This window comes from Barbus barbus (genome assembly GCF_936440315.1).
Source record: "Barbus barbus genome assembly, chromosome: 34".
NCBI classification, from domain to species: Eukaryota; Metazoa; Chordata; class Actinopteri; order Cypriniformes; family Cyprinidae; genus Barbus; species Barbus barbus.
Genome location: NC_136762.1, coordinates 9,572,967 through 9,598,304, shown reverse-complemented (window position 1 = coordinate 9,598,304; position 25,338 = coordinate 9,572,967). Strand labels below are relative to the sequence as shown.

The following is a 25,338-nucleotide window of genomic DNA, read 5'->3' as shown; positions in this document are numbered from 1 at the left end:
CCCACAGGACATTCAGTATAATAAAGTGCTGGATTAACAAAAAATTGTCTCTTTTCTGTATTTTAATAATTTTAAAGCTTTAAGTTGTTGAACATAAGAGAACATTAACAATAATAAATAAAAATATTCACATTCACATGGGGCGTCAGTGTCAACGCCTCTCGTTTACTTTGAATGGAGTGACGTCAAGCGTTGCCTCACTGGCATTGCACGCGGCAGAAGTTGAAAAAATTTAAACTTTTCAAGCGCCAACGCAGGCGTCAGCCAATCAGATCGCCTTATGCAAATACCCTAGCGCAGACGCTACCCAATCCCGTTCATGCAGCACCAGAAAAGTATGTGATTGGCTGTTATCACTATGACGGCGTGTCAGCACCATGGTCAGCACCAGAGCCGTTGAGAAACAGAGTTGCAACACTCCCATAGGCTTCCATAGGAACTTAGTAAAGCGTGTCATGGAGCAGCCAATAGTTCCAAACAACCGATAGTTTCAGCATTGAAGTCCATTCATTTCAGTGCTTCTCAAGCACAGTCGTCAGAAAGTAATTATTAGAAATTACAGCATTTTTTGCCATTATAACGCATTACTTTACCTCTCGGAAATCTGACCAGTAGTTGTATTTTATGAAACGCGTTATAGTTAATGTTTATTTTTAGATAATAGGCAGTATATGCTATATTTGCAGTTAGATAACGTGGATATATTATATAATAAAATATTTTGATGAATAGAGTTGGTTGCCTTTTTTATTTTGAAGTATTTGCAAAACTTTCATTTACATTTAGTCATTTAGCAGACGCTTTTATCCAAAGCGACTTACAATGTAGAAGCAAACAGACCAACGAAAGAGCAACAAAATAAAGTGCTGTGACACGTCTCAGTTAGTCTAGTACAGTTCACATAGCAATGATTTTTTTAAAAATAAATATAAATAAATAAATGGAATAGGTAAGTGCTAGTATTAATTAGTCAGATGGTGGCGAAAAAGATGTCAAGATTTCTTTTTTGGAAAATGGCTAAAACAATTTCTAGAATTTTTCTAGCATTCATTGATATTCACTTGTGTATGCATATTGTATCTTATATTTTAACATAATATTGTATTAAAATGTGAATAATAGATGACCATAGATGAAGAAATATATATTAATACAATAACACATTTTACATACCAATTAGATTTCTTATACTCTTTAAATATGCATAATTTATTTCATCATTGGTCTGCACATCTACATGAATAAGTGTAACACAAAAACACAAAGTCATGCCTCAAGTCTCCAATCTTTATTAAGCAGTTTACACTATTTATGCTTTGCATACAAAGAAATGTAACCGCCTTATCCTGTGTGTTGCATTTTACTATGTTTTTACTCCATAGTTAAACAAGAAAAACCCATTAATATTATTTCCATTAAACGCCACAGACAAAATGCTACTATCAGTGTATTAAACAAATTAATCAATGGACGTTTTGTGTTAATATTTGCCGGAAAATGCTGCAAGTATACCCGCTGTTGTTGTCTGAGTTGTTTGGAACTATTGAGAGCTCCATGAACCACGTGACCGCGTGACAACCCCTGATCTAAATAAAGTTTAGGATTAGTTAGAGAATAGCGTGCATTATACAAATGGAAAAAAACAACAAACAGACAAACAAAAACACACAAAATAAAAAGAAATAAAACAAAATTAATCTAAATGAATAAAGTTTGGGATTAGTTACAGAATAGTGTGCATTATACAAATGAAAAAAAAAAAAAAAAACCCACATAAAATAAAAATAGAAGAAATAAAACAAAATATAACTCATTGAATGTGTGCAACGGAGCAAGATTTTGTCTTGCAGGTGTATTTTGCCTAAATGTATCTATTTCTTTTCCACTATCCCAGCTGTTCTAACACACCAGCTCTGTACAGATCTTCCAGACACATATGTGATGTGCATAATGTTACGGTCCATTTTAATTGCCGAAGCCCAAAACAAAAATTAATACCTTCTAAAACCTGGCAGAGCTCTTCTAAATTAATTAATCCACCCAGCATGTAACACATCAAGCTAGGTGACTGTATGACAGTATGTTGACCTTGATGTTAACGGCAAGAGAAAATATCCTCGAATTTCATCACCTAAAGATAAAGGAAATCCAGATATCTGTTAAAGATAATGCCTCCATTCTCTCAAATGACCTTATATGTCAACAAATGCGCTAAAAGAAAGCTGTATTTTCAGGCTTCGAGCAGGCTAACAAACTTCAGACATCGCAACACAAACACTGCGGTCTCTTTTCCAAAAATGAGCACATAAACCAACAAGGACTCACAATCAGTATTCAGGTCCTCAGGACTTCTCCAAATACAACATGCCTTCATTAGGCACTAGCACTAAAGAGAGAGTGTGTGTGTGTGTGAGTGTGATGCGTGTAATTATGTCAGTGTGTGGTTTCAGTGATGAGGCCTGCAATCTCTGTGTGTTGCTAATAGGCGAGGAAAGCCTGGCTTCCGATCTGACTGTCATCAATGGGCATTTAAGAGCCATGACTACAGCTTCACATTATTACTTAACTAATTACCCTCGTCAGTTGAGGTAGGCCAATGATGAGCTCCCTTCCCTCGTTAATGAAACTACGAAGGCCCGTGGCTAATGACCAGAGAGCACAGGGCAGCTCCGTTATCACGCCTACACAGGAGGAGAAAAACGAGAGGAGGAAAGGACAGGAGGGAGAACTGTTGATGGCTGGATTTCTGCACTTTTGGACCAAATCGGGGCATTGACTTTGAAACAAAGACCAAACTAAAACCTTAAAAAGAACTGCAGCCCTCTTTGAGTATGACATCAAGGCATCATGAACTTCTGTGTAAAAAATGTGGGGGAAAAAAGTTGAGGCCTAGTGCTGTTAATGTGGGAAATTTCCTGACTTATTTTTTTTTTTTTTTAAGTGAAGTGATAAAATTATTAAAATATTGATTTAATAAAATAAAAAAAAAATAATTCCAATATTAATTTTATATAAATGTATTTAAAAATAGATGCCACAAAAAATGTAAAAGTCATTTTATTTTTTACAAATTCAATATTAAATAATCTAATGCTCAAAAAATTATATTTAAGTACTCAAATATTTTTTTATCTATATTAATGTCTGATATTTTAAGCATTAGAAACCATTTTAACAACTTTAGCTTTCAAGAGTGAACTAAAGATAACTTTAGTTAAGTTTCAGGTACTATATCTTCTAATGGAAGGATGACACTGAAATTGATAGTTTTAACGTAAATTTGTGATCTTGGTTTTTTTTATATATATAAATAGCCACTTGAGGCCATGCTATAAAGTAAATATAGTTAGGTCAGAAGTGGTTGCTGGGATGTCTATGCATGTTGTGCAAAGTCCTTTAGCCACATCTAAATTCATAATAATCTCTTGTAACTCACTGCTTAATTACATAATGTTCAGAATTATTTATATAATGACTTATTAATGAGGGCTAAGTGTTACCAAACGTTTTATTTGTCCATTTAGCCCTGCCACCTGTCTAATGACCGCATCGCCACACGGAGCCCAACAGAGACTTCAAGGTGTTTATGTGTGTGTGAATGCAATCAAAACCCCATAATATCTCACATCTACCGTTCACCCCAGTGAGCAGGTTAAGTGGAAGTCCAGGGTGGAAAGGATGACAGCAGAGATGAGAACAGGGTGCGTCCACTCGCCTTGCTAATTGTCGGGAAATCATGAGCGGGAACACGGTACCGGTGGGCTGAAGCAAATGTGGCCATTAGTGTCCGTGTCCCCGGCAGAGCCGGTGTGAGCGGGCGAGAGGTGTGAGACAGGATCGATCAGCTCCAAAGAACACACACGCGGCTTATTAGCTGGCTGGTTAGGGATAGATTAGATCCAATCTGCTAATCTGCTGCCCTGACCTTGTGACAAGAAATGTCACTCATTCTAAAACTTCAGCCAGCTATTTTGACTTTGAAAAGGGGGTGATTTCACAAAAGGTACATTTCTCAAAGACTCAGCACAGGCTAATGACTGCTGGGATACTTGACATACAAGCAAATCAGAAGCATATAATGTAGAAGCATATAAAGCAATAAATGTAGATCAGAAGCATCATGCAAAATGTATAGGAAGTGTTCTCCAAAAAAAAGTTATATATATATATATACAGTGGTGTGAAAAAGTGTTGGCCCCTTCCTGATTTTTTATTTCTTTGCATGTTTGTCACACTTTAATGTTTCAGATCATCAAACAAATTTAAATATTAATCAAATGAGGGGTTTTCATTTTAAAAAATCCAAGTCACACACACAAAAAAATCATTCACACAAAATCCAAACCCACATGGCCCTGTGTGAAAAAGTGGAAGGTGTGTATCCCATTACATCTGGCGTAAAAGTAACACAGCATTTCAGAAAAGGAACATCATACCAACAGTAAAATATGGTGGTGGTAGTGTGATGGTCTGGGGCTGTTTTGCTGTTTCAGGACCTGGAAGACTTGCTGTGATAAATGGAACCATGAATTCAGCTGTCTACCTAAAAATCCTGAAGGACAATGTCTGGCCATCTGTTCAAGCTGAAGCGAACTTGGGTTCTGCAGCAGGACAATGATCCAAAACACTCCAGTAAATCCACCTCTGAATGGCTGAAGAAATACAAAATGAAGACTTTGGAGTGGCCTAGTCAAAGTCTTGACCTGAATCCTATTGAGATGCTGTGGCATGACCTTAAAAAGGCGGTTCATGCTCGAAAACCCTCCAATGTGGCTGAATTACAACAACAAAATTACAACGTTTACTTGAGTTATCTTTGATTAATATTTAAATTTGTTTGAGGATCTGAAACATTTAAGTGTGACAAAAATAAAAAAAAATCAGAAGGGGGCTAACACTTTTTCACACCACTGTAGAGGTAGAGGTAGAGAGGTAGAGGTAGAGAGGTAGAGGTAGAGGTAGAGGTAGAGAGAGAGGTAGAGAGAGAGAGAGAGAGAGAGAGAGAGAGAGAGAGAGAGAGAGAGAGAGAGAGAGAGAGAGAGAGAGAGAGAGAGAGAGAGAGAGAGAGAGAGAGAGAAAGAAACAGCAGTTATGACTGGGGTGGCAAACCCTAACCACATGCCTACAAAATCTACATTGAATATATAACTGGAAAAATTAATCACCTGCGTTGACGTGCTAATTTTGACAGCTCCAATATATAGACAGACAGACAGACAGACGTATAAAAATATACCACTACACAAGTTATTACTTCTTCAAAAAAATCTAATTATAATAATAGTAATAATAATAATAATAATAGTTCATTTAATTTTTTATTTTATTCCTCTGTTGGCTGGAGCATTTATTATTTTCTTTGTTAGAGCATTGAGTAATCAGAAACTGATACTGGTGCCATCATAAAAATAATAATAAAAAAAGAAAAATAAATAATAATAAATAGAAAAGGCAATGTTCCTGACTGAGATAAATCCTGAAAATTAACTTCCTGCTATTTAAATGAAAATCAGAATTAGCATAATCATATTGCAATAATAGACCAGAATGTGTGTTAGACAAAGAGAATCAATAATCTGAAAATGTTCACTTTGAATAATCCACCGTGAAAAGAAAGAAAGAGAGAAAACCTCTAGAGAAGCTGCAAAACACAAGACAGTTAAATTTTGCTCCTTAAAGCAGATTTGCTTCTCTTTCAGTGAGAGAAAAAAGCGTTCTCCTCTGACAGGGAGGATAAAGAAGAAATAAATCAGAAAGCTGATTCATTCACTCCAACTCTTTTTTACTTTCAGAACTGCAGAACTGCAAAAAGCCAGGCCGCCCGCCTGCCTCACTCTCGAGAGTTTGGGATCACATAATGCCTGACATAAAAGGCACTTAACCAAACTCGATAAATAAATACGCATTCTAAACAGGCAGAGACCTGCGAAACAGGGACACCTTGACGAGCCCTGCCGTGCTGAGATTGTCACAATGATGGAGTTAGAATTCCCTGCGCCTGCTGTATATCTGAGGTGGGCTGCCTGAGGAATCAGTTTTATTTCCACCCTCCGTACCACCCGAGATCATTCATAAAGCCAGACAGAGAAGCAAATCGACTGGACCCCAAATCAACCCCTCATTCAGACATCCATTTTTCATCTCTGATATTGAGCTTGAAAAACACTTTTCATATCCCGACAACAAATAAAGCAGGTCAAAAGAAGAGCCTTTTCAATGCTATAAGAACAACATTGTTTCCCTTTTATGTTGCCACATTGGACAGTAAATTAAGATGCAACATTAATCAAATCACTTGTCAATGGACACACACAGCCTTATATTTCCATTTGGGAAAATTTGAAGTTCAAAACATGACAATTAGGGAAAATAATCTGGACTCAGAAAAGTGTAAAATTTTGCAAACTATTTGTCCAAAAGTTATTTAATTTTCACAACTGTCTGCCTCGTGTTCACCAAAATATGCATTGCATTCCAACATTTAGATTAGATTAGATTCAACTTTATTGTCATTGCACATGTAAGGTACAGGACAACGAAATGCAGTTAGCATCTAACCAGAAGTGCAATAAGCAGAGGTACAGGATATACAGTGCCTACAATATGTTACATATGTACAGAAATATACAGATAAGGCAGTACTATGGACATAATTTACAAATATTAAATACTATCAGTATGATATACAGATGGGTGATATGAACATACTATACAGATGGATTATGCAGTAAATGTATGTACACTATGAGCAAAAACTATGAACATAATTACAAATGTATATGAATAAGCTATACATTAAGATTTATAAACACTAGTGCAATGAACATTGAAAGTGCATAGAAAATAAAAATTTCCAGTACATAGTACTCAGTGTGTAGATGGATTTTTTTTTTTTTTTTTTACCGATTTAGTGATGGGGAGGGGTGGAGAGTTTGTAGTGGTGTGTGAGGGGGTATCATCGGGGAGAGTTCAGTAGGGAGACAGCTGTAGGGAAAAAGCTGTTCCTGAGTCTGCTGGTGTTTGTTCGGAGGCTCCTGAAGCACCTCCCAGAAGGCAGTAGGTTAAACAGTTTATGGTCAGGGTGAGAGGAGTCCTTAAGAATGCCGTAAGCTCGACGTAAACAGCGTTTTCTCTGTGACGTCCTCAATGGCAGGAAGTGGTGTCCCTGTGATGCGTTGGGCGGTTTTCACCACCCTCTGCAGTGCCTTGCGGTCAGAAACTGAGCAGTTCCCATACCAGACTGTGATACAGTTGGTCAGGATGCTTTCAATCACACACCGGTAGAAGTTCACCAGGATGGCTGGAGACAAGTGGTTCTTCTTCAGTGTCCTAAGGAAGAAGAGGCGTTGGTGAGCCTTCTTGACTAGGCTGGATGTGTTGGTGGTCCAGGTCAGGTTCTCCGAGATGTGGGTTCCCAGGAACTTGAAGCTTGAGAAACGTTCAACAACCATCCCGTTAATGTGAATGGGGTCATGCGTGCCACTTTTCTTCTTCCTGAAGTCCACAATAAGCTCTTTTGTCTTACTGGTGTTGAGGAGCAGGCTATTGTCAGTGCACCATGCAGCCAGGTGCTGTAACTCCTCCCTGTAGGCAGTCTCATCGTTGTCTCTGATGAGGCCAATCACTGTGGTGTCATCAGCAAACTTGATGGAGTTGGATCCATGCACAGGCCTGCAGTCATGGGTGTAGAGGGAGTAGAGAAATGGGCTCAGCACACAGCCCTGTGGTACGCTGGTGTTGAGTGTGATGGTGGTGGAGCAGGTGTGGCCTGACCTAACATGCTGAGGTCTGTTGGTCAGAAAGTCCATAATCCAGCTGCAGAGGGAGGTGTTAACACGCAAGTCTCCAAGTTTAGTGGTCAGCTTGGAGGGAATGACGGTGTTGAATGCTGAGCTGAAATCAACAAACAACATCCGTACACATGTGTTGTTGTTATCCAGGTGTGTGAGTACCGAGTCTAGTACTGTGCATACTGCATCCTCAGTGCTCCTATTGCTATGGTAGGCAAATTGATGTGGGTCCAGTGTGGGTGGGAGGCAGTTCTTGAGGTGTGCCAGGACCAGTCGCTCAAAGCACTTCATAACAATGGGTGTGAGTGCTACGGGGCGGTAGTCATTCAGGCACGTTGGGGAGGAGTGTTTTGGCACTGGCACAATGGATGTGGACTTAAAGCATGTTGGCACAGTTGCTTGGGTGAGGGACAGGTTGAAAATGTCTGTGAAGACCCCTGCGAGCTGCTCTGCACATATCCTGAGCACACGTCCAGGAATGCCGTCGTCCAGCAGCCTTGCATGCATTGATCCGGCTCAATGCTGTGCAGACATCTGTGGAGGTGAGTTTGAGGGTCTGATGGTCTCCTGAGAGTGTGATCTTGGTGGCTGTCTCCTTGTTGTTATTGTCAAAGCGAACATAAAAGTAATTTAGCTCATTAAGGAAGGAGACGTCTGTGACCGTCGGAGTGGAGTTGCATGGCTTGTAGTCACTGATGACCTGGATGCCCTGCCACATGCGCCGGGGGTCAGAGTTGGAAAAATGTTCCTCTACCTTTAGCTTGTAGCAGTGCTTGGCCTTCTTGATGCCCCTCTTCAGGTTAGCCCTGGATATGCTGTAGGCCTGAGCGTCATCTAATCTGAAAGCAGTGTTGCGGGCTTTCAGCAGGAGCCGCACCTCCTTGTTCATCCGTGGCTTCTGATTAGGGTACGTTGTGATCTGTTTCTCTGTTGTAACACTGTCAATGGAGGTACTGATGCAATCCAGTACAGAGGTGGTATATATATATATATCAATGTCCGTGTGAGAGCCACTGGCAGCCTGAGAAGCAAACATACTCCAGTCCGTGTGTTGAAACTTGTCCTGAAGTACAGACTCCGCTCCCATTGGCCACACTTTGATGGTCTTCACTAATGGCTTCACACGGTTGATGAGGGGTGAATACTTTGGGGTGAGAAACAAAGAAAGGTGATCAGACTGTCCCAGGTGGGGGAGGGGAGTCGCAATGTTTGTGTAAACATGATCCAAAGTTTTGTCTCCTCTAGTGTGGCAGGAGACATGCTGATGGAATTTGGGGAGCACTGTCTTTAAGTTGGAGTGATTAAAATCACCTACGACAATAAATGCAGCCTCCGGGTGTACAGTCTGTTGTTTACTAATGGCCGCATGCAGTTCGTTCATAGCAAGCTTGGCATTAGCATCCGGGGGAATATAGGCTGCCGTTATAATGGTGGAAGTGAACTCCCGCAGCAAATAGAAAGGTCTACACTTAACCATGAGAAACTCTAGGTTAGGTGAGCAGTGTCTTCCAACAATCTCAGAGTTCGTACACCAAGCTTTGTTTACATAAATGCACAATCCTCCGCCTCTGGTCTTGCCGGAGTCATCTGCCGTTCTATCTGCTCGGAGCGTGTAGCGTCCGGTTAGATCAATAGCATTATTGGGTATGTCGCTATGTAGCCATGTTTCAATGAAAACCATGACATTGCAGTCCAAAAGTTTCTTACTATGGGTGATGCGAAGTCGTATCTCATCCATTTTGTTCACTAATGACCGCACATTAGCGAGGAAAATGCTGGGTAAAGAGAGCCGGTGCGGTGTTAGCTTTAGCTTAGCTCTTAGTCCTCCACGCTTCCCCCGCCTTTGTTTACGATCTTGGCGCCGCCTGTGAGCACTTCCGCCCAGCCGAGCAGAGTGCGTAACCTCGGGTGTTCTGGAGATCTCAGGGATGAGTCGATGATTGGTTATAAAACTGTTGGAAAAGTGCAGACCGATATCCAAAAGCTCCTGTCGGGTGTATGATGTTAAGGCAAAGCTGTTCAGTGCGAACAGGCCCGAGATGAGCAGGAAAAATACTGCAAAATTGCAAAAACTGGAGAGACGCTGAGCCTCACGAGGTGTACACGCCTCCATCTTGGTCATTATTTATTCCAGTATTCCATTATTTATTCCAGTAAGAAAAGTGTCAATCTTTCCTGCAGTGCTTTTCAGCACCATGACAAAAATAAATCATATTTTACCCGAGTTGTAAGTAAGTACATGTGAGTTTGCAGTTCATATTAAATGCGATCAGCTCCAATATTCTACCATTACATGGAATATTGGCAAAAACATCTTTCTCTTGAGTTGTCCTCATGGGCTGCAAGCCAAAAAAAAGATCATCCAGCACTGCAGGTGTAGACTGATTCACAAACAAATGACTCCTAAGAACCGGTTCTTTTTGTTAAGTCACATGCATACAGAACGAACAGTACTTACGAGCTCTTATGGTTCTTTTGATGAACTTTAAGACAAATAAGCGGTATGAGGCAGTATGGCGAACCCATGACTGAACTGAATCCATCAGTGGTTAAGGAAACAAAATCTGATTCGCACTTTTTTGTAATAAAATTTGTTTAATCTTTTCTTAACATTTTAAAGATGTTCAATATCATTGTGCATATGTTCTTGTTTTTATGTTTGCTGGCCCTGTAAGGATGGGAATGTGCGATTTTTGTAGCATACGGCACGCACAGGGGAAGCTAACTCATATTTAAATTTAATGTGGAAGCAACTGTTCTCAAGTATGTAGATATATACACATTCAAACCTCAAGCTGTCTTTAACAGGCCCAGTACAGTATGTGTGCGTGTCTGTGGTCTCACATCAAATATAGCATATTTAAATGTTATCACAGCTCTCTCAGTGAACTCCTGTTACATCACTGCGTGAGAGGTCACGCCGTACGTGGCATCTTGTTTGTACAGTTCCCAGAGATAAAACAGACATGAGAGGAAAGGGGGAGAGAAAAAAGAAAACAACCCCCTGCTCTTTTGCCCAGAGGCACCAGAACTCTCGGCTTAACACTGAGGCATAACTCATCGCAACTTGAATTAAATTACATTGGAGACTTGGGGCTCCCGTACATTATTGATACACTTACAGCTATTCCATCTGACACAGAAATCTATATTCGCCAACAAAAAAGAAAGCCTGTCAGAGGCTATTTATGCCTCCCAAACTGAATGTCTGTTTCAACAACGTGTTACAGTGAGAACTGGTAAGCACATACAGATAAAGAGAAAAAAAACACAAAGACTCAGCAACTTCACATTTAATCTCGGCTTTGCTCTGGTGTAATTTAAAGAGTGAAACGCAACTTTACACAAAGGCTCGTCCTGCATCTTTATCACACAATTTTACCTACTTATTTACATCATAATGTGTTTATACCCCCTACCTCCTTTAAACTTCATGACATTCCCTAACAATAATGTCATGTATTTGACAAGATCAATTAAATAGTTGAAAATTCCACTAAATGACAAAAGGAAAAAAAAGAAGCTTCAGTAAAACTCGTGTCAGTTATTCATTGTTAAAGTCACTGTTACAAACATTTTAATGAGTAAACAAAACAGCATTTCTGTGGAATGACCCCGTCCCTCTGCTTTCTTATTCTCTTTATCGCTATATATTTTACTCATATGCGCGCACACACACACACACACTCGCACCCTTTTTCCTCTGGTTTTGTCCGCCCTTCTATTTAAGCCGCGAATGTGCTGAATCTCCTCCTTTCTTTGTTGTGACATTTCCAGATCTCGGAGAGCTCTCCGGAAACAGCCTGCTACATTACAACCGGCTGAATTACTGTAATCTTTTCAAATATCACAATCCCCTTCCATTAGCCCAACCTACTCTTAAGATACTGTGGCAGGAGTGTGTAAATACATCTACAGTCACCACACAAAGCAACAATAAACATCTATTAGATAAAAAGGGCTAAACAGATCTGGGTGATTAAAGAGGGGGACAAATAAACAGACACACTTTGAAATGCGCTTAGCTGCTATTTACAAAAAGATAAAAAAATTATAAAAGTCCTATAAAAGATTTTTACACCTGCTTCGGTTAGTTTACTTCATTTACTGTTTAAGTCATTTACAAACATATTTCCCCATATTGCTTGTGTTTTGCAAATCATTTTTTTTAATAAAAATCTCTGCTGTACAGATAATTCTTAAATTACTTTCTTTTGTGGAATAAGAACTGCTTTTTTCATACTATATAAGTCAATGGTGTCCCAAAAAATTATTTTCAAAATATTATGTTTTGTGTTCCGTAAAGTGATATAAGTTTGGAATGACAAGTGGGTGAGTAAACGATTTTCACTTTTTAGTGGACTATCCCTTTAAGAAATGTATGTGTATAGATTACAGATGATCTACACACTATTTTCATTTTAGTATTTGCTACTGTGGCCAGAAATATTCCAGCTAAAAATTACTTGTGCATTGAACCACATATATATATATTTTATAATCCAACATTTTTCAGCAAAACCAAATATTTAAACAGACTGAGATTCGGTACGCAGCTGCTAAATGAAGCAGGCATGAAAGCACACTAACTCTGCACTGTCACCGCTGTTTGGACCACATCTTGAAGACTCAGAGAACCGCAAGCCTTCAGGCCAAAAAAAAAAAAAGTGCGGGAAAATAGGAGTTAGTAATTTTCTCCCATCCTGAACTGACACTTTTTCCCTCTTCTCTCCTCACAGCGGTAGATTATCTTCCAATGATAGCGCAGGCCGGGGCCTCAGCGCGGCAAGGCGGACACTAAATTGGCCTGCCGACACACTCGGCACTTATCATACATGCTAATGGCCCGGCTCGCTGTGGGCAGGCGGCAATCCTGGCTGGGCGGCTGGGGCACACTGAGAGAGGAAGGGCGGGAACGGTAACAGAAATGAGCGCAACAACCTCCACACTGCCCGCAGGAGGCAAGGGCACTGCCAGGGAGGACATGAGCACAGAATTCACATCATTCTGCCGCAGGCACGCATGGGTCTGGTGCGGCATTGTTCTTTACGTGGAGGGTATTGACTAAGTACTTGATCGCTTAATAACGGGCGGCTAAAGGAAAGGATGTGTTCCTGAATATGATGTGACGAGAGATGACTTATGCAGTCCATACTGTTCCAAGGTTGGAGAGGTGATGATTCCCAGAGGGAGAGAGTGAGGGAGTGATAGAGAATCAAAAAGAGAGCGGGAGATAGCATGTGCAGTCATATGTCCATGAGAACTCCCAGAGAGAGGGTTTACATGGGGTCAGGATACAGTCCCTTCTTCCATGGTGTCAAACAGCCACCAGACTATAAATAACACTTCCTGGGCCGGGATCTAAAATTAGCCTATTGAACGCTCCCTCACTCAGCTGTGGGTCACAATGCTCCAACATCCCACTAGTCGATTAGTGAGACTGGGTACTTATTTATTTTTAGTTTTAAGGGTTTTAAATTGGAGGGCTTTAATTAGCATATTATATGTCAGCTCTTAGCATGTGTGTGTGTATATGTGTGTGTGTGTGTGTGTGTGTACCTACTTAACAATATTTTGGGACAAATTTGTACCCAAAAGTTAACAAAATCTCCAAAAGCCTCAATTTGGGGACATCCTCATTTGTAAAAACAAAGTTTTTTTTTTTTTTGTAAAAATGCAGAAGGTTTTCTGTAAGAGGTAGAGGTAGGTTTAGGTTAGAAAACGTATAACTATTTGTATATAAAAACAATTGAAGTCTATGTAATGTTCCCATTTAGATAATAAACGTGTGCGTGTGTGTTTGTGAATAAGAAATTCCTTTTGCTAACGAAGGCTAAATTTATACGATTTAAAAATAATATGCTTAAAAGACTTCAAAAAATCTGAATTATTTCAGACTTTTCACCAGTAGTGTACATTTTGAATAATTTTTTTTTTGAAAAACACGAATGACCCATAATGACCACTCAGTAGAAAAACTACGGTCACAAAACTTTCCTTTCAGCTCCGGTGCCTCTTCTAAAGGCATTTTCCAATGGACAAACTGCAGGGACAGTGCTGAAGTCATCCCAGCACTTCATAGAGGTCCAGGTTATTTCAACCACTTATCCAATACAGTCGGCTCACATTCACACAGTATTCCTTCATGACAGACAACACTGGGGAAGATAAAAATCTCTGGAATGCCTAATAAAATAGAGAATGTTTGGAATGGGACTTCAGAAATAAGCTCCCACACAGACGTAACAAGATATTATGACTGAATGTGCTGTTCGAAAGGGATGGAAAATAGTCAAAACAACCATTAGGGTCTGTCTATTAATAGTGATTCCCAACCATATCTGCTCAATCTGGAACTAGTCGCGCTGTGCTTTAGTTTAATTGTTTTCATTGATAAAATAATCAAGAGATAATGTGTGTTCAGCTCGCTAAATGATTTACTTCTGAAGTGGAATTACATTTCAAATGAATCTCTAAAGAGTTCACTTCAAGGTAATCTCGATCCATCAGAACCTCTTCGTGTGGGATCTAACCTGCCTGCTGGATGCTGCGTTCCTGTCTCCAAGCCTGTGGATCAAGGAAATGTCTTCTGAATGTTTAATGTCTGGCGGCATTTCCAGGCCAGATATCAAATGAGCTGATCAGGAAGCCTGGGGTCTGTAGAGACCTCCACCGGTCCAGCTTTCCAGATCCTGGAACCATTTAGGGTCATTTATGGATATCCAGGGCCCTGGCAGCTCGAGAGTGGCCTTACTGGGTCAACAGAGCCTCTCTATAAACAGCTACTGAGCCTGGCTCTCTCTCTGCTCCACAGCCTGGGGTCGAGGGTCACAGATGGTGCCTCTGAAGATGGCGGCTCACCAAGCAGGCAGCCGATGTACAAAGCTGGCATTTCCACAAGCAGAGGGAGATCATTACGGCCGCTGTACAAAATATTCATGATAATAACAATATTACCATGGTCGAATTAGCAAGTCAAATATGCACACAGGCCTGCTAGCAGACGAGGCTTCAGAGACCACTTTGATCTTGTTGGCAAAAGCAACTTGATGATGGCAATTGAAATCAGTAAGAAGAGCAAAAGAGAGCAAAAGGAAGCACGGGTTTCCGCCCAACACGCCTTGACCTTTTTCTTGTTTTTTAAGCCTTTCGTTCCCAGCGCATCATCTGAGAAATGATCTGAACTGAGAGACCATGACAAAGCTGTCATTTTAAGTAAATGTTTTCCCTTCGCCACATGTATCTTTTTCTTAAACCTTTGTGACTGATATTAGCTATGCAAGTAATTCTCCAATGGCCCAATTTAAGCCAGCCAGTCGATCAACAGCGAGGTTCCTGCTATGAGACGCTGGGGGAAACGTGTTAAAAAAAGAAAAGAAATTCAGGCTCTCTCTAGACGCTCACTGAATAATGAGAACATTTGATGCAATACCATATAAAAATCAATGGAGAGGCAGGAAAGGCTGGTCGCACTGTGTTGTCATGTTAAGAATGGAATACTGGGATTACACTGTATCGTCAGCAGGGTTGGAAAATCTACTTTAAAACTGCAATTGAAACTACTACTACTATAGTAGTTTAAACTGTAGACAAGCAATTTTGAAATTTGTAAAAAAATACATATATTTTAAATAAGGTAATATCAATAAAAAGAGCATAAAAAACAACAACAGTAAACACTCTATTTAAAATAAAATAAAATAAAAAGTTTAATTTTATTCACAAACAATTAACTGTTTTGAGTGGTTCGTTTTAGTGGATCAAAACAAGTGATTCTTATGAGTCTGTTCTTTAAATGAACAGTTAAAAAAAAAAAAAAGCAAGTAACTGTTTAGAATTTGTCAAATTCACTGTCCTGTATAATTTTTCAGCATTAAAGAATTTTTTTTTTTTTCATATATAATAAGCAAAAGGGACACATAACTGAAATGTATCCAGTAGGGCTGCACAATTAATCGAATTTCTAATCGCGATTACAATTACGGATGCCACGATCACATAAGCGTTCAAAGCCGCGATTACAAAAATAAATAAACAATTAAAAATGCCCACTTGCATTATTCTGTGTGCTTAAGAGGTGTTTTCAGCGCGGGGTTTACCAAACTCAAACACACTGGATAAAAAACATTTTGTCTAACTGATAGTCGTTGTCACTCTGTTGTGCATGATAGATATGTTAAATGCCAAACATGTCAAAAGTGGAACAAAATAGCGGTACTCGTTTGAACTGCGCGCCACTGACCTTTTATCCGCTTCGCCTGAAAAGAAAACAGCGCAGCGCGAGCTTAGAGCGTATGCGTTTATTACAGTGACCAGTCACTGTACTCAAGTTCAGCTCAGAGTTCTCCAGCACAAATCACATCTCTTTCATTTAAACTACTTTAAAGCCAAATAAATCAGAGCTGTTATTCTCATCAACACTGATGCAGAAACAGTGCAACAACGATCCAGTTAGAAGACGTTTCAATCCACAAATCACCCACATTTACCATAGTTTTACTGTAGTAACACTAACGGTAACAATGGTACGGTGGCAGAAAAGTAGGATATTCATATTGAGTATTATTAGATTATTAATATACTAATTATGCTACAAGAGTAATGGAATATTATTACATTATTTTGTTAATTATTCTTTCAGTTGATGTGGATTTGTAATTGACTGAATATCTTTAGGCTACTGTTTTTCAATGCAAACTCCATAGAACCCTTATAGTTACTTTTGGTTATGTATAAAAGATGAGACTGTTACAGTTTTCACAATGATACTGTCAAATGTACATCTGCATCCCAACTCAAGCTCCTGTTCTAATGTGCATTGCTAAGAGACAAAACTTGTAATATTACATGTTCAGTGCTACCAAATCAGGTGCTGGTGCCATTGCTCTCGAATGTTTGTCTGGAGCCCTGATAATATAAATTGTACTGTAAAATGTTACTGTAATTTGAAATTTTGTCTGTTTAATTGTAAATGAAATATATAGCTTTAGTAAACCATTTTTTTCTTTTTTTCTTTTAGTTTTAGTATAACATTCTTATACCATGTATAATTTTACCTTTTTTGTATAAAGAAGAAACCAAACCAATGTATAGTTGACATTTGAGGCTCAATGCTATAGAAAAGCAATAAAAGTTCAGGAAGAGTGTTTTCAGCCTTTTTTAAAATATATATTTAATATAAAAATATGGCATGCAGCTTCAAACAATGGCATAAATCTGTTCAAAATAATCGTTATTAATAATCGCAATTACAGTCTCAAGGGAATAATCAACAATTTTTGTCAATCGTGCAGCCCTAGTATCCAGATTAATTAGAATCAAATTAAATCAAGAATTGATAGACAAACAAACAAACACATACACAAAACAAACTGTTTTGGTAACAACTGAGCTAATGTCATACTAATGAATCAATGTAGCCAAATTTGGCTAGTTAACTCCCCAACGCTGATCATCAATGCCACAAATCAGTACTGAGCTCGATCTCATGGAAAACTCCTGGAGGCTCATGTGATTTGTAAGTATAAGTAACTGAACTTAACTGACAGCGCTGACCTTCATTAAAAATCCTGCTAACTGGCTGTCATGTAGAATGACACAGGGGTTGTCCTCATTTCGTGATTCGTCGTGAGCACTGCGAGCTGCATCTGTGGCTCGCCAGCAGAAGCCTCAAGGTCAGGAACCATGTGCCCCTCTGCTGTCTTTCATTCTCAAAAGCTTGGCAAGACATGGAGAAATCTAATACGAACCGTAGCAGCAAACATAAAATCGCAGGACAGGGCATCAGGTGCCAACATGCAAGAGGCACCCAGGCTTTGATTTTTAAATCTTCTTTCAATCTTTTGCACCACACACTTTTAACAAGCCCCCAGAATGACTGCCAGATCCTTTCCCAGTCTTCCCTGGATGAGGGAATTGCAACGGGGGAAGAGAGACAGGCCTTTACTCCCAGCCTGGCAGACAGGGATCCAAGACACAATTTCATGGTTTGTGGCTGGTGCACACCAGTGACTCCTCATCCCCTTGAAAGCAGGCTGGTCGGGGATAGGGATGACACCCCCCGCCCATGAGCACACGCAGCCAGCAGCCGTGTCACTCTCACTGTACGCTGCCCGTTATAAGCACCCATTCTGCTTCCAGCATCAAATATTAATCTCTGCCCCTGAATTGAAAAATTGCAAAGAGGTGAAAGCAACTCACCATTTTATTATTGATTTCGTGAAAATGAATCTCGCAGACCTTTTCCACCACATCCTCGTCCTCAAAAGTTACAAAGCCGAATCCTGTGAAGAGGGAGAGGATGGGAGTGAGAAAACAGGGGAAGAAAGGAAGGGGGGGGGGGAAACAGCTCATGATTGAAGTGAACCAACACAGAAGCAGTTAAATGAACAGGAAAAAAGCAACAAATATCTGTTGATTGCTATTATCGTATGGAGAAGGCATAAATGAGCCATTGAGTCGTGCAGCAATCTTCGTTTTATCTGGTCCTAATGCCATGCAAATTATGTATCTAGTACAGAGCAGGAACTCTTTTGCTGTTAAAATGATGAAGTCCTGGGCACTATTAAAATAGCTTTGAGTCTGCTCCTCAGAGATGGGGGAAGCTCAAAGCTGTTTTAATGGGATTTGTAGAGCCAGCCAGCATCTGAATTCCATTACCAAATATTTGATGTTTCTTTGTGAGTTTTTCAATACGTGACACACTATTTTTCCTCATTCCTAAGTGCCTCTACTGAGGATCCATTTTCACCTCACAGAGCACAACAGAGCCACACCATCCATGAGGAAAGGGGAACATCCAGTGACTAAAAAAAAAAAAATGCACAAACCCACTGAGGTCGAGTCTCAAACTAGATTTCAATGTTTGCGAACAGAATACTGATAATTTTGTCACACACAATGATGCATGCACATACACACGACCAGGGGGCAAGAAAAGATCTGAAACATGGAGGGACACATTATAAGCTCTAATTAGCTTCGATCATGAATGTTAATCAAGTGACATAAATGCCCAGTAGACGCTGGCTATTTTCAACTAAAGTATAAATTTAAAGAAATTTCATGTGGTGTAAACATTAAATAAAAAGAAAAAAACTAAATTTACAATACTTATCAGGGGTGCAAACTTGTCAGGAGTGAAAAAGGTAACAAAATAAACTATTTTGCTTGTTTTTTTTTTCTAGAAAATGCTTCTTGAGTTAAGACTTTTTAGATATATTTGGACTAGAAACAAGACAAAAACTAAAGCAAAAGCAAGAAAGCATTTTTAGCAGTGCACCATTCAAGGATAAACACCTTTATATGATTAAAAGACGTTTGAGCGACAACTACTTCTACAATCAACAAGGATTTTGTTAAGATGTTACATGAACTTAGTCAGGGGAAATAAACCACTGTAAATTTTAATTTCAGCACTCAAATTTTTGAAGCAGCTGACGGGCTAAACGTGAGGTGTTTCTCCATCTTGAAACAGGTTATTACAGGCTGACACCTAGCTATGGCTTAGTGCTGCCTGACTTGAGCTGAGTGATACTAATATTACTATACATTAAAAGGTATGCTTTACTCGTAGGTCAAACAGTTCTCAAATCGACTTCATGTCAGAGTAATATCTTAATGATATGTGAAACAAATGTTAAGGTCGAGACTTAGGAGCATTTTTGCAAAGGGTAGGGAACTAATGTAGTGATAACGTAACTTACAATCTTCATAGCTATCGCAACAGCAGCCTCACGCAAAAAAAAAAGTAACAAAAAAACCCCCCAGCAGCCTCACGCAGTAATCACCATTTAAACTGGAACACCATAATTTACAGCAGATACAAATGCATTCCGTCCAAAATATGGACAGTTGCCTGCAGTGTCTAAAAGTTAGGCTTCAGGAGTGAGATTGGTTGGATGAGGGAAAGAACATTAGTAAGGGTTAGGGTTAGGTAAGCCAATCAGAGGCAGAGGTTAGGGTTAGGTAAGCCAATCAGAGGCAGAGGTTAGGGTTAGGTAAGCCAATCAGAGGCAGAGGTTAGGAAAATCCCGCTACAGATGACGTGACACAGATGACTCGCAGATACGACGACAAACCCCCCACCCCCTTCAAATTTTTTTTTTTCAGATCTACACGATTCATGTGAATGACCTATTTCAAGGTGAAAACGGCGAATTTAGCCAAAATGTTTGTAGCCCTACTTATAGTTTTCCAAAAATAAATAAATATGTGGTGTTGTTAAAAATATTTTTAATAATGTTACTAATAATATATTAAAAGGCTATTTAATACAGTTGCAAAACATTTGCAACTATCTACAAGATACTTTCTTTTTTCACACCATGGCAAAACCCAAATTCTGAAGTGGGGGGGGGGGGGGGGGGGGTTTCCCCTATAATTAAAGCAAACTTTGAAATTTTTAAAAGTTGCTACCTCATACAACCACACTTTCACACTTAATGTGCTGTAGTTTACAAGCCTTTAAGTAACCAAAATAAAAAGAACAAAAATAGAGCACTTGCCCTGCTGCTTTTAGACAAGGCTTTTGGCTTTTAAGAAAGTGAGAGATAAGTCTTGGGGTCAACAGGTCAAAGAGGTTGACAGCAAGCCCAAAACAGGAAGCCATGGAGCCCCTCTCAACACCAGCCGTGATAAGAGCAGATGAAGAGGCGGGAGGGATGATAAGAGGGCACGGGATAAACAAGCGGTGGCCTCTGGTCCAGTGCCGTGTGACCTCTCAGTGATTATACGTACAGTTTGTTTTGTTTGGGGAAGAAAACACTGGCTGAATTGATCTGCTCCCTGACTCCATGACACAGTAGAATCCACTCCTCGCCCTGCTGGGATAAACACAGAGGTGGATGGCGTGCTGTTAAGAGTTGACAGAATGCCGTAGTTGTGCTGACTGATTGGGTTTTAGCTACGCTGGAACCGCATGAGGGCTTTGTATTGGGGCATGAGGTAATTAAGGGCAATTATTGTATGTACATGGCTGTAGGGGTGATCTACAGTCACTGCCACACTGTCATCTTCTCCAGAGTTGGAAGACGGCCAGCAGCCCCTCATCGACCCTTCAGACTGGGTTTAGGCGGCCTCGAGGGTTGACATCATTGACAGGAAGTGAGTTATAGGAGCAGCCGCCCCATGGGAGGATGCTGGAACAGGATTCACAGCCAATTACCTAGTGACCTCTTCGCTCGAAATGGCTTCCTGTACAAGCCTATTAGAGCTTCCTGTGACTGATCAGACCTGATGATTCGCTGCAGGCTGGACCAGTTCCTCCCATTGCTCCACTCCCTGACTACTCTGCTCCACCTTTCCTAGCACAGATCTGGGGGTGAATGAATGTAGCTAGTTGTACTGTAGAAGTGACTTTTTTTCTTTACTTCGTTTGATAGATGAGCTAGTCGGCCCAGAGCCATATTCATATCATTAAATACTGACAAGTAGGCCCTCAGTGTCAGCAAATAAGAAAAGATTTGAATGGTCTGAACTGAATTCAACAGAATGGTATGCCTCTATAATTCCAATTAAGTTCCTAAATTTCAACTGAATTTAAATTGAGTTAGTTGCAATAATTCAGGATTGCAATAGAATGATATATAAAATGACAGAATGACAGAACAACAGAACGATATAAATAGATAAATAGATAGACAGACAGACAGACAGACTTTCAACTTAATTCAACAAACTCATGAATCAAAAGTATCTATTTATAGATTCTGAATTTTGCACAAGCCTGATTAGTCACAGGGCTTGATTACTGCTGCCTGGTGTCCTCTGTTCATTTACAGTACCTTTGTTCTTTGTTAAAAAGGACCCAGCAGGATTCATATAAAGCTATGTTTTGTACAGTCAGGGCAACAATAACCGCATGCAAACAATGAATCTGAAATTAAACATTTAAAAGGTGGCATTTGCAATGCTTTTCTACATGGCCAGACGGTGCATGCTAAGCGCAGACTAACTCTTTAAAGAGTGGCCCTGCACATGGAGGAAACATCCCTGGTGATTTCAGCCCAGAGACATTTACATGTGTCTGCAGGCCCCAGGCTGATGAGGCTGCCTTTGAAATCATGAGAGGCAGTTAGTTTTCCATCTCGGGCCTCTGCGCCCTTATCAGCCGCACAGCGACCAGTTCTGACAACCAACAAATCAGCTGTCAGGAGCAATTTCTCAGCAGCCGGGAGGGAGCTGGCACGCATTGGGTGGTTCCGGGAGCCCGACGGCTGCAGAGAGGAGGGGGAGTGGGTTACAGTACCTGCACCCCAGCAGGAAGCACCTGAAACTGACATTTCCCTGCCAATTGACAAATCTACTATCAATCCCAAAATTCTCATTGCTCAAAAGTGCACAAATGAATATAGGAGAGACTAGGGTCCGATTTAACAAGAACTTAGAAGAGGGGGGGGGGGGGGAGAGATCAGAATTTTCACAACAAAGTTACAAATTGTTTTTAATGTTACATGACAGGACCAGCACCATCTGAATTATCAGGTTCTCTTATTAATTTAATATGTACACTAAAAAAATTTATTCACTCAGAACCTGCATGGACATTTTACAAACAATAATAAAGAAGCAGCAAGTCATTAAATGTGAAATTAGAAAGAAGAAAAACTGAAATAGTATTTTCTTCTAAACATAACTCCACTAATCAGTTTTATTTACAGTTTAAAATTATTATTATTATTATTTCTACAGTGTTTCATCCAACCCCCACGTAACTCTAAGTTACATCACCCCAGTAGTGGGTAAGATGTGCCAGCAGTAATCTCTAACTTTCACAATTTAGGGGTAAGTTCAAAACAAGAAAAGAGACAAAAAGCAACAAATAACTGTAAAGAGAAAGAAAGAAAGAAAGAAAGAAAGAAAGAGTATTAAAAGTATTAAAACCCTCTCTATCTTTTTGATATTGCTTATCTATTGCAAAATTATTGAATACACTGCAGGACAATATTGTAAAGCAGATAATATAAGAGTAAAGGAATACTGGTCAGATCTTGACAGATACATTTTTACTAGCATTGCCATCTTAAAAATTCCATAATTTTCAGATTATCAAAAAACCAAACTGGCAACCACAATCTCTGCATCAAGTGTAGCAGGTAAGAACAGGTAACGATCCCGCACGCCGCCTTTGTCAGAGTTCAGGGTGCTATCGGCAGTGTGAGCTCTCGACCGAGAACTGGAAACGGCAGCAAATCAAAAACCTTCAGCGCTCCTAATGACAAGACTGGCGCTGCTAACAGGATCTCTTAATGAAGGAGTACAGATACTGAGGGCCCTTCTCCGCATCCTCTGCAAAGTCAAGCGAAGGAGAGGATGGGAACAATGCAAAACAACAGCTGCCACGGCGCTGGCAGAGGAGACGTCGCATTTTTCCGCCTCAAACACCCCAAGGCATTATCTCGCTCAGTTAGTGACTTAACCACTCTGAACAGGCCATTTCCTTACATTGGAAACCACTTCTGCCTTACAGCCCACCTACACCAACGCAGCGCTCCTACAACATGACACGCACATCTGTTTTGAAGCGGCATGCTTGAGAGAGAGAGAGAGAGAGAGAGAAAAAAGAAACGCATCTATTTTTTTCGCTTAACTTGTCTTGAGATCCCTCAATGACAACACATGGATTTCCAATCTCGGGGAGGATAATAAGTGTTAGTGGCTATTACGGAGGCGTCTGGCTGCCATCTCACACTTATTAGCCAGAGCGAAGCAGGCCGGGTCTCAACAGACACCCAGACATTCACAGCCTCTTACAAAACAAAGAGCCACTGCAACGCTGAATGCCAGTCCCCCTCGGAGCCCAGCACAAATAAAATTAAAATGCTAAATCAATGAGCCTTCCTCTGACCTTTCCTTAAAAAGCCGAGGGTGCCTGGGCAGTTCGATGTATTTAAAGGGAAGAGGTACAAAACCGAATTAGATATTATTACGGCCACCTCGCATCCTTTCCAGAGACCAGAGATGGTAAATAGATTGCATGTTGCATATTAAACATTGGGGGAAATAGCATGCCTACAGACGTTCTCATGAATGCACAGACACGCCTGCATGCGCGTGCACACAAAAAGGCACGGATGGCGTTACCACCTGAATCTGTGATTCGTACAATGGTATGCGAGATCAGATGCTGAATAATATATGACCACAAGATGAGTTCAGGATGGGCAACGCTAAAACAAGCACAACACTTAATATAAACAAAAAGTCCAGTGTGCTGCAAAAGTTCGGAACCTCAAAAACTTCTTGGAAAACCTTTATTTGCATGCATAACTCAACATACTGAACTGTGACTCTCACATGGATGCAAATTCTATTCCAGCTCTATTCCATAATTTCCTGATTTTGTGTTTTTGTACATCTCTCATGGTCACATTATTATTTTTCTCCAAATATAAATAAATACAAAATAAATAAAAAATGTGGATGATACTGAAATGTGGATGATATTCTATTTTCTATTTTACAGCCACAGTGCAGACTGATTTAAGTTTATAAATTAAAGGTGCCATAGAATGCATTGGTACAGTATTTTAAATTGTTCTCTGATATCTACACAGAAGGTATGTGGCTTAGATAAGGGCAAAAAATCTCCAGAAACGATTTTACATGTCCATTTACAACCCTAGGATTTCTCCCTAGAATGAAACGGTCTGTTATTGGTTTATTTGGCAGGGTCATGAATAATAATGAGCTCTGCTCTGATTGGCTGTTTCACAGTACGGCTCATCAGCAAGAAGGAAGCACAGGGAGGAAAATATATATTTAAATACTTTCTCTCGCAGTTATATCGTCGGGTAATTATACTGTATATAAAACGCGGGCATCAGGGAGCCGTTATTAATATGCGAGGCATTGAAACTGCTTTTGAACGATCCATCGATCGCGTTATAGTTTCACTTTCAAGAGACGCGATCACACAAACTATGTTTACATTATGGAGCAACAGTACTTACCACACATTTCACAAGATCAGATGCTTGTCAGTGGTGCTCAGGATCTGTAAGTCATTCGCCATCATCCTCATCTCTCCTTACTGAACTAAGTGAAAATCTTATGTACTGTAACAGGCTAACGCTAGCAAGGAGCTAACCATGTCCCTTTAGTGGCTCGCGTTATTTGCTTTCTGTGCCTTTCTGAATACAGACACCAACCCATCCCTGCACTTCACACCCCCTGCACGGCCTGGAACATAAAATTTATTTTGTTATTCCGCGCTTGTTTATTTACAATACCTGCAGAGCTTCTGATGGTTCGGCCGGCTTAGAACAAGGACGGGTTTATGCAAATGTTGGGGGCGTAGTGATCGCGACTGTTGCGTCACAGTCGGTGTTATGTTCTGATTCGCCTGTTTTTCAGTGGTCTTTTTTAAACACGAGATTTACATATGAAGGAGGAAACTATGGTGTTTGATGCTCACTGTATGTCATTTCCATGTACAGAACTGTTATTATTTAAATATGCCAGGGTAAAGACAGTTTTTCATTCTATGGCACCTTTAATCTTGGAATAATGACAACTGACATCTATACTATGGCCATTATAATTATGT

At 40.0% G+C, this 25,338-nt stretch overlaps 1 protein-coding gene across 17 annotated transcripts in view; it reads right to left on the bottom strand.

Moving 5' to 3' along the window:
- Positions 1-25,338, bottom strand: part of LOC306853891 (RNA-binding protein Musashi homolog 2-like) — a 274,331-nt gene that overhangs the window by 48,810 nt on the left and 200,183 nt on the right. For all 17 annotated transcript variants that reach the window (XR_013782779.1, XM_079391568.1, XM_079391569.1 and 14 more), the window contains exon 8: positions 17,991-18,073. Coding sequence is in view for 16 of the 17 variants with exons in the window: in XM_079391568.1 (XP_079247694.1) it covers positions 17,991-18,073 (83 nt within the window). In the remaining variant the exon portion in view is untranslated. The remainder of the gene's footprint in view (positions 1-17,990; positions 18,074-25,338) is intronic.